Source organism: Vicia villosa, linkage group LG1, assembly GCF_029867415.1.
Source record: "Vicia villosa cultivar HV-30 ecotype Madison, WI linkage group LG1, Vvil1.0, whole genome shotgun sequence".
NCBI classification, from domain to species: Eukaryota; Viridiplantae; Streptophyta; class Magnoliopsida; order Fabales; family Fabaceae; genus Vicia; species Vicia villosa.
Genome location: NC_081180.1, coordinates 102,565,098 through 102,580,105, shown reverse-complemented (window position 1 = coordinate 102,580,105; position 15,008 = coordinate 102,565,098). Strand labels below are relative to the sequence as shown.

Here is a 15,008-nt window from a genome sequence, read left to right as displayed (position 1 = left end):
TCATTTTCTAGACGCAATTCAAATTCAAACTTCATTTATTCATCTTACTCTCATATTGACTTAAGCGTTGGAGTGCTCAAATTCCGATTCCCTTTTCCACTATACCAGAAGCTCAAGTCTACCGTTGTCATCCGGAATCCCCAATCTCAGATCAATTCTGATTCTCCAGCAAAGTACTTAACAAATTAATACAGTCTTTATTACTTTTCAATTAAAAATACAAATAAATTAATCGAAAAATAATTAAAAAATATATTAAGAAATGAGGTGTTAATTGTAAAAATTTCTTTTAATTAATATAATAAAAACATGATAGAATAATATATTTTATGTAAAATGTTATATAAAATATATTTAAAATAAACGTTATATAATTGTTTACATTTGAAGCATATGAAATAGTAAGAAAAATAGATTAAATTAAACCAATAATAATTGTGAGATTTTCCATTTTTAATATCAATTTATCATTTTAGTTTATATCAATTTGGATATTCTAAACTCTATGTTATCATATAATTGCAACATTATTGGCAAGGATGATAAATTTTGGTTTCGAATCCATGTTGATTTGATGAGATAGCCTTAAGAAAGATTTAAGAAAAGGGTGTATGAGCAAAGGAAGTTCTTAAAAATAGAAATATAAGTAAAGGTGGTGTTATTAGTAATTAGAAAACCCAACAAAAATGAGCCCAAAGATAAAAAGCCCATTAAAGAAAAAGCCCAATTTCTAGACCCACGACATCTCCCTGCAAATCCTCTCTCACAGAATTGTTCTATTTCGGATTCGGAACAGAACACCAACGATTTTCAGCTTCCTCAAAACGGTACCATAATCACCTTTTTTGTTTATTAAAATTATTTTCCTGCAAGAATTTCTAATATAAATCAATAAACTAAAATCTGAATTAATTTATTCATATATTTTTTTAATCATGACGTGAATTATGATGAAATGTGCGAAATTTACGTGTTGATTTGCGCATTAATTGTCGCAAATGGTTGTTTTCGTGTCTTATCTCGATAACGAATTAATCAATTTCTGTTTCAGATAGGATCGGATTTCGGATTTTGTTTTATTCATGGAAAGGTTCCTTTTCAGCTGTTGAGGGAGCCTCAAAGGTATGTTTTTTAATTTTTTTACTTTTAATCGTAATTGAAATTTCTGTATTGATTTATACTCTGTGTTTGTACGATGTAATTGTAATTATTGCCCTTAATTTTGATGAATTTTTAGCTTTTTGATGATATAGTGAAAGAGAATGAATCATGATCATTGTTTTGTTATATTTTGTTTGATTTCATGGCTTTTGTTTTTTTTTTATATTAATTTTCTAAAAAAATGTTTTTTTAATTGTTTGATTTTAATGGGGTACTTTTTGTGGCATTCTTAGGTGACTTCTAGTTTAAGATTGGAGATGGCCAGTGGGAGTAAGGTAGATGTGCAAAATTTGGATTTGAGGAATAGGACTATTGAAGACACCTTGCAGAGTGATCTGGAAAGGATACTGCAAGAGCAGCGTAATCAACAGTATATCAATCGAGAACGTGGTTTCGATATTTATAGGAGTGGAAGTGCGCCTCCGACAGTTGAGGGGTCGTTGAGTGCTTTTGGTAGTTTGAGGAACTTTGATTACGGAGGTAATAATGCTGGGAGGAGTAATAATAATAATAATGGGATTTTGACTGAAGATGAGATTCGATCTCATCCGGCGTATCTTTCTTATTATTACTCGCATGAGAGTATCAATCCTAGATTGCCCCCACCGTTATTGTCAAAAGAAGATTGGCGTGTTGCACAAAGGTTTCAAGTTGGTGGGTCTTCTTCAACTGATGGATTTGGGGATTGGAGGAAGAATGCAACCCCGAATGGTGATAGCTCGTCGCTGTTTTCAATGCAACCCGAGTTTTCAGCAAAACAGGCCGAAAATGATTTGATGGAGCTGAGGAAAGCCAGTGGACGGAATCTCTCTAGGCAGAGTTCAAATCACATGCTTGATAGACATATGGATGGTATGACAAGAATGCCAGGAAATGGTCTTGGTGTGAGAAGGACATGTTATTCAGACATTATTCAGGTAATGCATTTATTCTGATTGCTTCTGTTGTGGTCTTGATTTTTCATCTGTATACTTTGATTTCCAATGATTATCATAACCAACCAATAAGTTGAAAAAAGATTATTCATTTTCATAATGCAAACAATTTGACAGAGCATTTCCTATTAAACTCATGTTCTATCATTGGCATTTTATTACACTTATATTTGAAGTTAACGCTTTAGCAGGATGGATTTGATCAACCTGCTTTGTCTAGCAATATGTCACGTCCAGCAAGTCACAATGCATTTGGTGATATTTCAACTGGCATTGTTGATCGCGAGTCCTTCGAGGGGTTGCGTTCATCAGCCTCTACCCCAGGTTTGATCGGACTTCAGAACCACAGTGTAAATTCTCACAATTTTTCATCAGCTGTGGGCTCTTCTCTGTCAAGGTCGACGACCCCTGAATCACACGTTATTGGGAGACCTGTTAGATCTGGGCTTCCTCATGTGGGTAGCGAAGTGTTCTCTGCTGAGAAAAGTGGTATTGGCTTGGGTAACCACAATGGTCGTTCTTCCAATATTAACGATCTTGCTGATATGGTGTCCTCTTTATCAGCATTAAATTTATCAGGTGTTAGACGTGCAGAACAAGATAATCTTTTGAAATCTAAGATGCAGATGGAAGTTGATAATCATGCTAATGTGTTGTTAAGCACACCGAACAATGCTAATTTGCCCAAACATAATGAGCTTGCATCGGAGCTGAATACATTTAGTTTAAATGAGCGAGTCAATCTACTGAAAAAAACTGCTTCTTTTGCTAGTCTCCGTTCAAATATGCATTCTACTGGAAATGTAACAAGTTTGCCAAATATAGACTTCACTGGCCAAGTTCCTGGTGCATATCCTGCAAACACAAAAGTGAATAATGTGTACAGTAATCATCTTGATACAGGTGTGTGTGTGTGTGTTTTTAATGTGTTTTTGAATGACTAATTTAACTTCAGTGAAGTTTAGCATTATTAATTGGATCTAACTGTTCATTTATTTGATTCTAGCTTTGAGGGGTCGGAGAGATGGACAAAATTTAGAGGCATTGGGAAATCAAGTGGGTTCGGAATTCAATTCTGCAACTCTAGACCCACTGGATCCACGCATCATCCAATGCATGCAGCAAAGTTCTGATTACCCCATGCATGGGATGAGTAGTTCTGGCGATCCTTTTCAAATGAGAAATTTCTCTGATGCTTCACATGGAGAGTTAGAGGGACTTCGGAATGCATATCTTGAAACACTTATTAGTCAACAAAAGCAGCTGTATGAACTCCCACTTCTAAGCAAATCTGGTCTTCTTAATCATGGGTTATTTGGGAGCCAACCATATGGTCTTGGAATGCCACATTCAGGAAAGCAGATGGCCAATTCCGCACTTCCTTCTATCGGATCTGGAAATCCACTATTCGAGAATGAACGTATCTCACACATAAATTCTATGATGAGAAGTTCTATGGGAGGTTCTGGCAGCTCATGGCATGCTGATATTGGCAATAACATGGAGGCTAGGTTTGCTTCATCCTTGCTGGATGAGTTCAAGAACAACAAAGCCAAACCTTTTGAACTTTCAGATATCACTGACCATGCAGTACAGTTCAGGTATGATTTTGCACATCCACTGTTGTTTCTAGTGGCATAGCTCTGGAAGTCTGATTTGATAATTTGTACTATAATGCAGTACTGATCAGTATGGTAGCCGCTTTATTCAGCAGAAATTAGAAACAGCTTCAGTAGAAGAGAAGACCAAGATATTTCCTGAGATTATTCCTCATGCTCGTGCCTTGATGACTGATGTCTTTGGCAATTATGTCATACAGAAAGTATATTTAGGCTTTTTTTACTATATGCTGAGAGTAGTGTTATCACTGTGCTTTTTTTATTTGGTTAGTTAGAGTTTCACATTTGACATTGCAATATTACAGTTTTTTGAGCACGGTACTGATAGTCAAAGAAAGGAATTGGCCAACCAACTTACAGGTCATGTCTTAACTCTTAGTCTGCAAATGTACGGCTGCAGAGTGATTCAGAAGGTGCATTTCAAGCTTTATATTCTCATATAATTCCCTATTTGCCAAATCATGCCTAACTCTTAAAACCTGGTATCTTCAATTTTTGTATAAGATGGTCTGTTTGTCCTTGTCAAATCTCAATGCCTCTTTTTATGGGTAAAGGTGACTTCTTTTTTGTATATCAAACATGAATATTTCGGTCAGCTCTTTTTTTATACTGATGCATGCTTGATTAAATACTAAGTAAATAATGGAATATGTGAATATTCTATGTATTGCTTTACACTTTTTGCAGTACTGAAGTTTGTTTTGATATCAGTGGTATCCATCAAATTTATAAGGTTTAGTTATCCTTAGGTCTGTAGACTTTAGAATTTAATGGATTTAGTTCCTATTTGATCTGTACTAATATTGGTAAGTTGTAAAATGAATGCAATATTTCAACTCTTTCCATAAATTTATTGACAGGCCTTGGAGGTGGTTGATGTTGATCAGCAGAGCCAAATGGTGTCAGAGCTCAGTGGTGCAATAATGAAATGCGTGCGTGACCAAAATGGAAACCATGTTATTCAAAAGTGCATAGAGTGTGTCCCTCAAGATAGAATTCAGTTTATCATCTCATCTTTTTATGGACAAGTTGTTGCACTTTCTACTCATCCTTATGGGTGCAGAGTTATTCAGGTTAGACCACTGGACGAGTTAGTCACCTTCTATTGGTGCAGCAATGAGCTTAATTTCTTTTTGAAATTTAGTTGAAAAGTAACAGTTCACATGGATCCTAACAGAGGGTTCTAGAACATTGTGATGATCAAAATACTCAAGAAATTATCATGGATGAAATCATGCAATCTGTCTGCACCTTAGCACAGGATCAATATGGAAACTATGTTATTCAGGTATATAGCAATTTCATGAGTTTATTTTACAAGGTAATGTACATTAGCAACTCAATTCATGCTTATGCTTTGACAATTGTTGAGTTATATTTTTGCACTTGTAATGTGCTGTGTAGTTTCATGAATTTTTGCACTCGTAATTTTCTTTTTGTCGTGTTAGTTATTTCTTGTGCTTATTTTTTTGTTAACCCGATTGCTATTTCTATACCATACTTTTTTTTGTAGCACATCCTCGAACATGGTAAACCACATGAACGGACTATTGTTATCAGCAAGCTTGCGGGACAAATTGTTAAGATGAGCCAACAAAAGTTTGCTTCTAATGTCATCGAGAAGTGCTTGGCTTTTGGCTCTCCTGAAGAACGTCAAATTTTGGTGAATGAAATGCTAGGTACCTCTGATGAGAATGAGCCCTTACAGGTATGACGCCCTTGCATTGTCTAAGAAAAGATAAAAACTATTCTGAAGGTTGCATATGTTGTAAATCAAAATTCAACTATCAATTACATTTAGTTTTGTACATTTATCAAATAGAAGTTCAAAATGAATGATATTCAACATACAATATGCAGGCTATGATGAAAGACCCATTTGGAAATTATGTTGTGCAAAAAGTTCTCGAGACTTGTGATGATCAAAGTCTCGAGCTGATCCTTTCTCGCATCAAGGTTCACTTGAATGCCCTAAAGAGATATACTTACGGCAAACACATAGTTTCTCGTGTGGAGAAATTGATAACCACCGGAGGTAATGAATACAAATTTCTTTTCATATATAATTTTCCATTTATTACATTTTGAATTGTTGAGATTTCTTGCAAATCCTTCGGCATTGCAGAAAGGCGCATAGGGTTGTTGGCCTAATTTCTCACAACACTATCAAGCATCCTAATTGAAAGTCTCAAGTACAAGAAGTCATCATCACATTACTTTTGTACAGTCAAAATAGATGTTAATATCAGAAATTTCCTCTGCAAGCGATAGTTATGTAAAGCATTGGAGATAAACACGGTCAGCCGGGTGACTGGAATAACTACTTTTTTTTTTCATTTTGTTTGGTTTTATTACTACGACAAGAAAATCTCTGTAGTGAGAGTTAAACTTAGGATGTCAAGATTAGAGAGTCAGGACAATGTGTATTTATTGTGTATGTATGAGGTCCATTGTCTGTAAAGGAAATAATGCAAATAAGTAGTTGCAGTAACTAGAGTCACTAGATCAGACTCTAAACTCTCATTTTATATATGTAAATAATATGCTACAACTCTCTTGAGTGCACATTTATTGCATTTTGTGATTATTACTAATTCTCCATTCCATTCTTTCCATAGATTAAGACTAACCAGTTTTTGTCATCACACTATGTATCAGAACTTGATAAGTTTATGTGAGTTGAGAGTATATACATGTGAAATAACTTTTAAAATATAATAATTTTATTTTTTATTTTAGCATTTTGTTTTAGTTCAGCAAAAACATTATATTAAAATTGATCGTTATAATATATTATTTATACTACAAATGTTATTGTTCGGTAAAATTAGTGGTTGGGTGATAAGCTAGCTTATAACTTATAGTTTTTATAGTTTATGGCTGATAACTTATATCTTATAGCTGATGGTCGATGACCGATAATTGATAAGCTAATTAAAGTGTTTGGTAAAGCTAGCTTATAACTTATAGTTTTTATAGTTTATGGTCGATAACTTATATCTTATAGCTGATGGTCGATAACTTATATCTTATAGCTGATGGTCGATGACTGATAATTGATAAGCTAATTAAAGTGTTTGGTAAAATTGACAGTTTAACTAGTTGATAAATGTAAAATGACATTAAAAAACATTTTTTAATTAATAATTAAATATACATTTAAAATAATTAAAATTTATAAGGGTATTAATGGAAGAAAAAAATATAAGCTTTAAGTTAAAACGCAATTTAAAATAGGGTCTGAAAAATAAATTATAAGCTAATAAAATAATCAATAAACTTATGATAAAAAGACTATTACCAAATAAGTCTCTTATTATCATACGAACTTATAAGTTATAACCTACAAGTTATAAGTTTAAAGTATGACTTGCCAAACAGAACCTATATCTTATAAAGAGTATATGTCAACATAAGTAAATTACATGTGAATTTAATTATTATAAATTTATTTTTTTTGCAAATTATTATAAATTTTTTTAGTTGCATACTATTTTGTTATTAAATTTAAGGGTTAATACCTATTTTCACCCCTGCCATATGGGGTTGGTTCAAAAAATTCCACTGCCAAAAAAAAAGTTGCAAGAATTCCCCTAACATTTGAAGATTTTCTCGTTTTAAACCTTGTAAAAATTTTATTTTGAAACCAACCTTGCCACTTGAAGGACTCTATCATTTTGAACCCTGTAAATTGTTATTTTTTTAGTAAAACCAACCTTGCCCGTCATATTCCAGAGGGTTTAAAATGACATAATCTACAAGATTATAGGATTCAAAATGACTGAATCTTCAAATGGCAAGGTTGGTTTTAAAAACAAATATTTTACAAGGTTTAAAACGAAAGAATCTGCAAATGTTAGGGGAATTCTTGCAACTTTTTTTTTTGCAGGGGTTTTTCGAACCAACCCCATATGGCACGGGTGAAAATGGGTATTAACCCTAAATTTAATATAACTTAATCATTTTATCATCAAAGGTGCACCCTTTTTTTTATTGAAGAGTAATTCAATATTCAGAAGATGAGCATCAGAAGTTGTGATGTGGGCTGATCTTCTGATGGTTATTCAGAAGATGTCGTTGACCAGAAGATGTTATATTTTGGGTCCCATTAGCTTAGTTGTTTAGTAGTAAGGGTACTTTAGTATTTTGTAGTACTGTACTGTTTGTACCTTAGACTTGTTCACTAAGTTTACTGTTTTAGGGCTTAGGTGGCAAGATTTTTTTTTTCTATAAATAGCCTTGTAATAGCTATCATTAATAGTAGAATACAACATTTATTCTTTCATCTCTTTTGCGCCGTTATTCTATTATTCTCTTTGTCATCGTCTTTATTCATTGTGCACCAACAATTGGTATCTAGAGCTCCAGTTCCAAACACAGGGAAACACGAGTGAACGTGAGTTTGTGTGACAGTGTGATTGATTTTGTTTCTGGGAAACAAAGTTGTGTTGAATCACATTTTTTCTTGGTTGTTTGTGGGTTGGGAAACACTGTGTGAGTGTGAGTGAAATCTGTTTTTGTCTGCACAAGTTTAAAGATGAGTGGAAGCAACTTGAATACCAAACTTCCAGTTCTTGATGGTAAAAACTGGAATAGATGGATGATTCAAATGCGTGTATTATTTGGTGCTCAAGATGTTTTAGATCTTGTCACTAGAGGATATGTTCCGGTTGCAGCGGATGCAACGGAAGAACAAAGAGAAGCGCAGAGAGAAACGAACAAGAGAGATCAAAAGGCGTTGTTCTTCATCCATCAGTGTGTGGATGTGAATGTGTTTGAGAAGATTTCTGATGCTAAGACGTCTAAGGAGGCGTGGGATATACTGGTCAGGTGTTACGGTGGTGACGTATCAGTAAAGAAGGTGAAGCTTCAATCCTTGAGAAAGCAATATGAGAATCTCAACATGAAGAACAATGAGAAAGTCTCTGAGTATATCTCTAGAGTGATTGTGATCACTAATGAGATGAAGGCTTGTGGAGAAACCCTTTCTGAACAAGTAATCATAGAGAAGATATTGAGGTCACTTACTCCTCAATTTGATTATATTATTGTATCTATTGAACATTCTAAAGATCTGGAAACCATGAGAATAGAAGAGTTGCAAAGCAGTTTAGAAGCACAAGAGTTGCGTCTGACTGAAAGAACTTCTGAGAGAGAAGTTGAGCAAGCTCTGAAGGCTTCATTTGTCAAGAACGACCAGAAGCATAGACGTGGTGATAGATTCCAGAAGGAAGCCTCAACTTCTGATGAGAAGAGATATCAGAAGGGAAAGGATAAGAAGAAAGTTCAATGTTACTGTTGCAAACAGTTTGGCCATTTTGCTAGAGACTGTTTGGCAAACAAAGGAAGGAGATCAGAAGAAGCAAATATAGCCAGAGGAGGATCAGATGATGAACCTGTGCTATTGATGGCTTCAAAGTCGGACAAAAGATGTTCGTCAGAATGGTGGTATATGGACACTGGGTGTTCAAATCACCTGACTGGAAACAAGCAATGGCTGATAGACTTTAACTCTGAAAGGAGGACAAAGATCATATGTGATGATGATAAGTATCTTTATGCAGAAGGTATGGGAAATGTCAAAGTCAAAGTGAAGAATTGAAAGACTGTTCTGATCAAAGACGTTTGGTATGTTCCTGGAATCAGAAGCAACCTGATGAGTGTGGGTCAGCTCATTGAGAAAGGTTTCTCAGTTGTTATGAAGAACAACCTCTTGAAGTTGTATGATTCCAATCAGAAGTTGATTATGCAATCTGAACAGGGATGCAACAGAACATTCAAGGTGAATGTAGAAACAGCTGAAACAGAGTGTCTGAGTGCTGAAGGCTCAGAAGGTGATAGTAAGCTGTGGCAGAAGAGGTTGGGACACTTGAACTATAGAAGCCTGGGGCATCTAAGTTCTAAGAAGCTTGTACATGGCATTCCAAAGATTGTGAAGCCTGAGAAGTCATGTGAGGTATGCATGAAAGGCAAACAACCCAGATTGCCATTTGTATCAGAAGTTGCTCCAAGAGCAAAGCATGCTCTGGGAGTAGTGCACTCTGATGTGTGTGGACCATTTCCAGAACCTTCACTTGGAGGAAATATGTATTTTGTGTCTTTTGTGGATGAGTTCACAAGAATGACGTGGGTAACACTTATCAAGTTTAAGACTGAGGTGTTCACAGAATTCCAGAAGTTCAAGGTGAAGGCTGAGAAGCAAAGTGGTCAAAAGATAAAGATTCTCAGAACGGATGGTGGAGGCGAGTATAACTCTACAGAATTCCAGAAGTTCTGTGATGATAATGGGAGTGAGCATGAAGTTACTGCTCCTTATACTCCCCAACACAATGGTCTTGCTGAACGTAGAAACCGTACTTTGCTTGATATGACGAGAAGTATGCTTAAAGAGAAGAAGCTTCCTCATAATTTATGGGGAGAAGCTGTTGCTACTGCAGCATATGTGCTCAACAGGTGTCCAACGAAGAGGCTGAAGGAAATTGTTCCTTTAGAGAAGTGGACTAAGGAGAAGCAGAGTGTTAGTCATCTGAAGGTTTTTGGTTCTGTGTGCTACAAACACGTTCCAGCAGCTAGAAGGAAGAAGCTGGATGATAGAAGCAAAGTGATGTTATTGGTGGGGTACCACAGTACAGGTGCATACAAGCTCTATTGTCCAGAAACTAACAAAGTTGAAGTTAGCAGAGACGTCATTGTGAAGGAATCAGAAGTTTGGGATTGGAGAGAGTCTCAACCAACTTCTGATGTAGAGATAACTTTTGAAGAAAAGTTAGAGTCAGAAGATGAAGAATCTTCTGAAGACGAGTCAGAAGATGAAGCATCTTCTGAAGATGAGTCAGATGGAGAATCTGATTCTGATCCAGATTCTGATGATGATCCAGAGTCTGGTGGTAGTCATGATTCTGGAAGGGAAAACTCTGAAGACATAGGGTCTGGAGGACAAGCTTCTGGAGATGATCATGGAGGTGGTGACTCTGGAGTAGCTGACTCTGAAGTATCTCAGCGACCACAAAGAGTCAGAACTATACCAAGAAGGTTTGCAGATTTTGACATGTTGCAAGACACAGAAGTTGACTCAAAAGGAGAGGTCATTCAGTGCGCCATGTTAGTAGATTATGAACCAGTGAGTATAGAAGAAGCGCTCAAGAAGAAGGTCTGGCTGAATGCCATGAAAGAAGAACTTGAGGCTATAGAAAGAAACAAGACTTGGAAGCTGACAGAACTTCCAAAGAAGAAGAAAGCCATCAGCGTCAGATGGGTTTTCAAGGTAAAGCTGAAGCCAGATGGATCAGTTGGTAAACACAAAGCGAGGCTAGTGGCTAGAGGTTTTCTTCAGAAACCTGGACTAGATTACTTTGAGGTGTTTGCGCCTGTAGCTAGACATGAAACAATCAGGCTGGTGATTGCGTTAGCTGCGAACAGAGGATGGTCCTTGATGCATCTGGATGTAAAGTCTGCATTTCTGAACGGTCCATTACAAGAGGAGGTATATGTGTAACAACCCCCTGGCTTTGTGAAAAAGAATAAGGAAGGGATAGTGTACAAATTACACAAAGCTCTATATGGATTGAAGCAAGCGCCCAGAGCTTGGAATTTGAAAATTGATTCATTTTTCAAGAAGCAAGGGTTTCAGAAGTGTGAGATGGAATATGGAGTCTATGTGCAACATTCTGGAAGCAATATGATTCTGTTGTGTCTGTATGTTGATGACATATTGCTTACGGGGAGTTGTACATAAGATTTGATGAAGTTCAAGAAGGTGCTGATGAATGAGTTTGAGATTACAGACCTTAGGAAAATGTCATATTTTCTAGGGATGGAGATTCTGTATTCAGAAGATGGTATCATTCTGTATCAGTTGAAGTATGAGTTAGAACTTCTGAAGAAATTCAAGCTGGAGAATAGCAAAGCTGTTGTTACACCGTCAGAAGCGAATCAGAAGTTGAACTCTGATTCTGAAGGTGAAGATGTTGATGCTACGGTATTCAAACAGCTAGTTGGTTCCCTAAGGTATTTGTGTAATACCTGGCCTGATATATGCTATGCAGTTGGATTGGTTAGTAGGTTCATGAGTAAACCTAAGTGGTCCCATTACCAAGTTGCTGTCAGAATCTCGAGATATGTCAAGGGAACTCTGAAATATGGCATATTGTTTCCTTCAGGGAGAAAGGAAGAATCAGAGTTATTGAGTTACTCTGATTCTGATTGGTGTGGAGACAGAGTTGATAGAAGGAGTACTTCTGGATATTTATTCATGTTTCTGGGAGGTCCTATTTCTTGGAGTTCCAAGAAGCAACCTGTTGTTGCTCTATCAACCTGTGAAGCTGAGTACATCGCAGGCGCTGTAGCTGCATGTCAAGCTGTGTGGCTTCTGAATCTATTAGAAGATCTGAAGACTAGAGTGAAGAAGCCTCTGAAGCTGATGATTGATAACAAGTCTGCAATCAATCTTGCCAAGAATCCGGTGTTACACGGAAGAAGCAAGCATATTGAGACTAAGTATCGTTTCTTGAGAAGCCAAGTCCAGAATGGAACATTAGAAGTTGTGCACTGTAGCACCTAGAAGCAGATGGCAGATGTTCTGACGAAGGCAATCAAGACGGATCAATTTCTGCTCTTGAGGGATGGAATTGGCGTTGTCAGCTTTGAGTGAAGAATATGAATTAAGGGATGGTATTGAAGAGTAATTCAATATTCAGAAGATGAGCATCAGAAGTTGTGATGTGGGATGATCTTCTGATGGTTATTCAGAAGATGTCGTTGACCAGAAGATGTTATATTTTGGGTCCCATTAGCTTAGTTGTTTAGTAGTAAGGGTACTTTAGTATTTTGTAGTACTGTACTGTTTGTACCTTAGACTTGTTCACTAAGTTTACTGTTTTAGGGCTTAGGTGGCAAGATTTTCTTTTTCTATAAATAGCCTTGTAATAGCTATCATTAATAGTAGAATACAACATTTATTCTCTCATCTCTTTTGCGCCGTTATTCTATTATTCTCTTTGTCATCATCTTTATTCATTGTGCACCAGCATTTTTTACAAAAGATTGAATTTTTTTTCCATAGAACCAAATATCTGGCCTTTAAAGAAATTTATGACAACTATAAAGTGAAAACAAAAAATAACCACACAAATTTAAAGCACAATATATGACTTGTAAATTTAAAAATAGAATGGCATAGCTTTTATAATGAAAAACAATGTAACAGCAAGTAACCATGTAATTTTTTTTTTAATACTCTAATTTGTTCTTAATTTTAAAATATTAGTACGAGTGGTTACCAAGAACACGGGGATCACGTAGGAACCGTATTTAAAGGATCAACAAAGAACCGATTCAACTATTATTGAAGTCTAATGCGAACTCTAAAAATATACATTAATTAAACAATTATTATAACTGCTTTTACTCAATATTTATTTTGTAACCAATGCGATTAAAGTTTTATTTCTTTTCTTTTTTATAAGTTTAAATAACGTGATTCACATTTTTAAGTTCATATAATATATTTAAATATAAAAAACAAAGAGTAAATCATAATAGATCCACACTTAGATGTTCTGGTGTATGCATAGATAGGAGGGAACATGTTTGTGTGAATTTAATTGGAGTTTCTTCACTAATAGTATCGAAGACGGAAGGTTTTAATTAAGGTTTCCATGATATGGTTTAGGTAGAAAATCGAATTGAACTAAATCATAGATAAAATTTACTCCAATTGAACTGAAGCATTTCAATTTACTCCAAACCGAACCATAATCATTGGTTTGGTATACTGTTTCGAAGTTTTGAATCGTACCGAACTATTAGAAGTTAATTTTTTCTAAACCGAATCATTTATTAAAGAATCAAACCATTAAACTATTTTTAATTTTTTTTAAATTAAAACTTGTTTTATTATTTTTTCAGTTTTAGTTTTGGTTCGGTTCTATTACAATTTTGGTTCAGTTCAGTTTTAATTTTGGTTTGGTTCTAAAACTGTTTGTACAATATACTTTGGTTCACTAACCAAACATAATGGTTCAATTATTTTAACTTCAGTTCGGTTCGGTTAAGTTCATGGTTTTTTTTTAACAACCCAATTTTTAATGTATGACAAGTAGCTCTTAAAGCTGCTTCGAGTAAAGTGGTCAAACATGAGAAGTGTGTTTCGACAATCAACATGCTTTTTTAGCATTTTTTAGCATTTCAATTTACTCCAAACCGAACCATAATCATTGGTTTGGAATACCGTTTCGAAGTTCTGAATCGTACCGAACTATTAGAAGTTAATTTTTTCTAAACCGAATCATTTATTAAAGAATCAAACCGTTAAACTATTTTTAATTTTTTTAAAAAATTTAAACTTGTTTTTATTATTTTTCAGTTTTAGTTTTGGTTCGGTTCTATTACAATTTTGGTTTGGTTCGGTTCTAAAATTGTTTGTACAATATGCCTTGGTTCACTAACCAAACATAATAGTTCAGTTATTTTAACTTCAATTCGGTTCGGTTAAGTTCATGGTTTTTTTGAACAACCCAATTTTTAATGTATGATAAGTAGCTCTTAAAGTTGCTTCGAGTAAAGTGGTCAAACATGAGAAGTGTGTTCCGACAATCAACATGCTTTTTTAGCATTTTTTTTATATTTTTGGTTTCCTAGCATCAAAAACCGTTAATATTTCACTTTCGTCCCTTATTTATTAAACGTTTGTTTCAAGTTCCTCAAATCACATTATGTCAGTCACATTGGTCATTTTTGTTAAATGTTTAAGATATTGTTTAAAAGTCTTGGATTCAATTCTTTAAAAAAAAACAATGTTGGCTTTTTTCATATTATTGAATTAAAATTGTTTAAAAATGAAATTAAAATTAAAAATTAATTTAGTATTTAAAAAATGAAAAATAAAAAATAAAATTCAACATGGTAGTTCAGTCAAGGTTTAAAAGTAGGAAAAAAATCGATTTGAAAAAATATTAACATATGGACTAATATGGTCCAGTTAAATTTCATAAGGGATTAAACCAGGTTTTTATTTTGTGAGAGATTAAGTTGAGTTGTGTAATTTTTGTGAGGGACCAAAATGGATCTTCGCTCTTAATAATATTTGTCAATTAAATTATGTCTTAAAATAAATAATTTTGACACTTCTAATCAAAAATCCTAGATCCGTCCCTGCCCCTATCCATCTATGTAAATATTTTGGAATTATCCATGTTATCTGCAAAATGCAATTACACGTGTTAAAAAAGCATGAAGACTTTGCTCTCACCAAAAATCTTTCTTCTCTCCTAAAGATAGCATGAGTATCAATTTG

General features: G+C 34.8%; 1 protein-coding gene across 3 annotated transcripts; it reads left to right on the top strand.

The window, feature by feature from the left end:
* The first annotated feature begins 707 nt into the window (after positions 1 to 707).
* LOC131643751 (pumilio homolog 4) lies at positions 708 to 6,266 on the top strand. 3 transcript variants are annotated; one of them, XM_058914055.1, is made up of 12 exons: positions 708 to 827; positions 1,052 to 1,122; positions 1,395 to 2,078; positions 2,285 to 2,999; positions 3,103 to 3,697; positions 3,777 to 3,918; positions 4,021 to 4,128; positions 4,576 to 4,788; positions 4,893 to 5,003; positions 5,229 to 5,423; positions 5,576 to 5,750; positions 5,841 to 6,266. In XM_058914055.1, exons 3-12 carry the CDS (start codon positions 1,419 to 1,421, stop codon positions 5,864 to 5,866), a joined length of 2,940 nt encoding a protein of 979 aa, XP_058770038.1. In that variant the 5' UTR covers positions 708 to 827; positions 1,052 to 1,122; positions 1,395 to 1,418; the 3' UTR covers positions 5,867 to 6,266. The 3 variants fall into 3 exon arrangements, with proteins under 3 accessions (XP_058770038.1, XP_058770041.1, XP_058770040.1); XM_058914058.1 differs by having other exon boundaries at positions 742 to 827; positions 2,288 to 2,999; XM_058914057.1 differs by having other exon boundaries at positions 761 to 827; positions 1,056 to 1,122.
* The last annotated feature ends 8,742 nt before the right edge of the window (positions 6,267 to 15,008 follow it).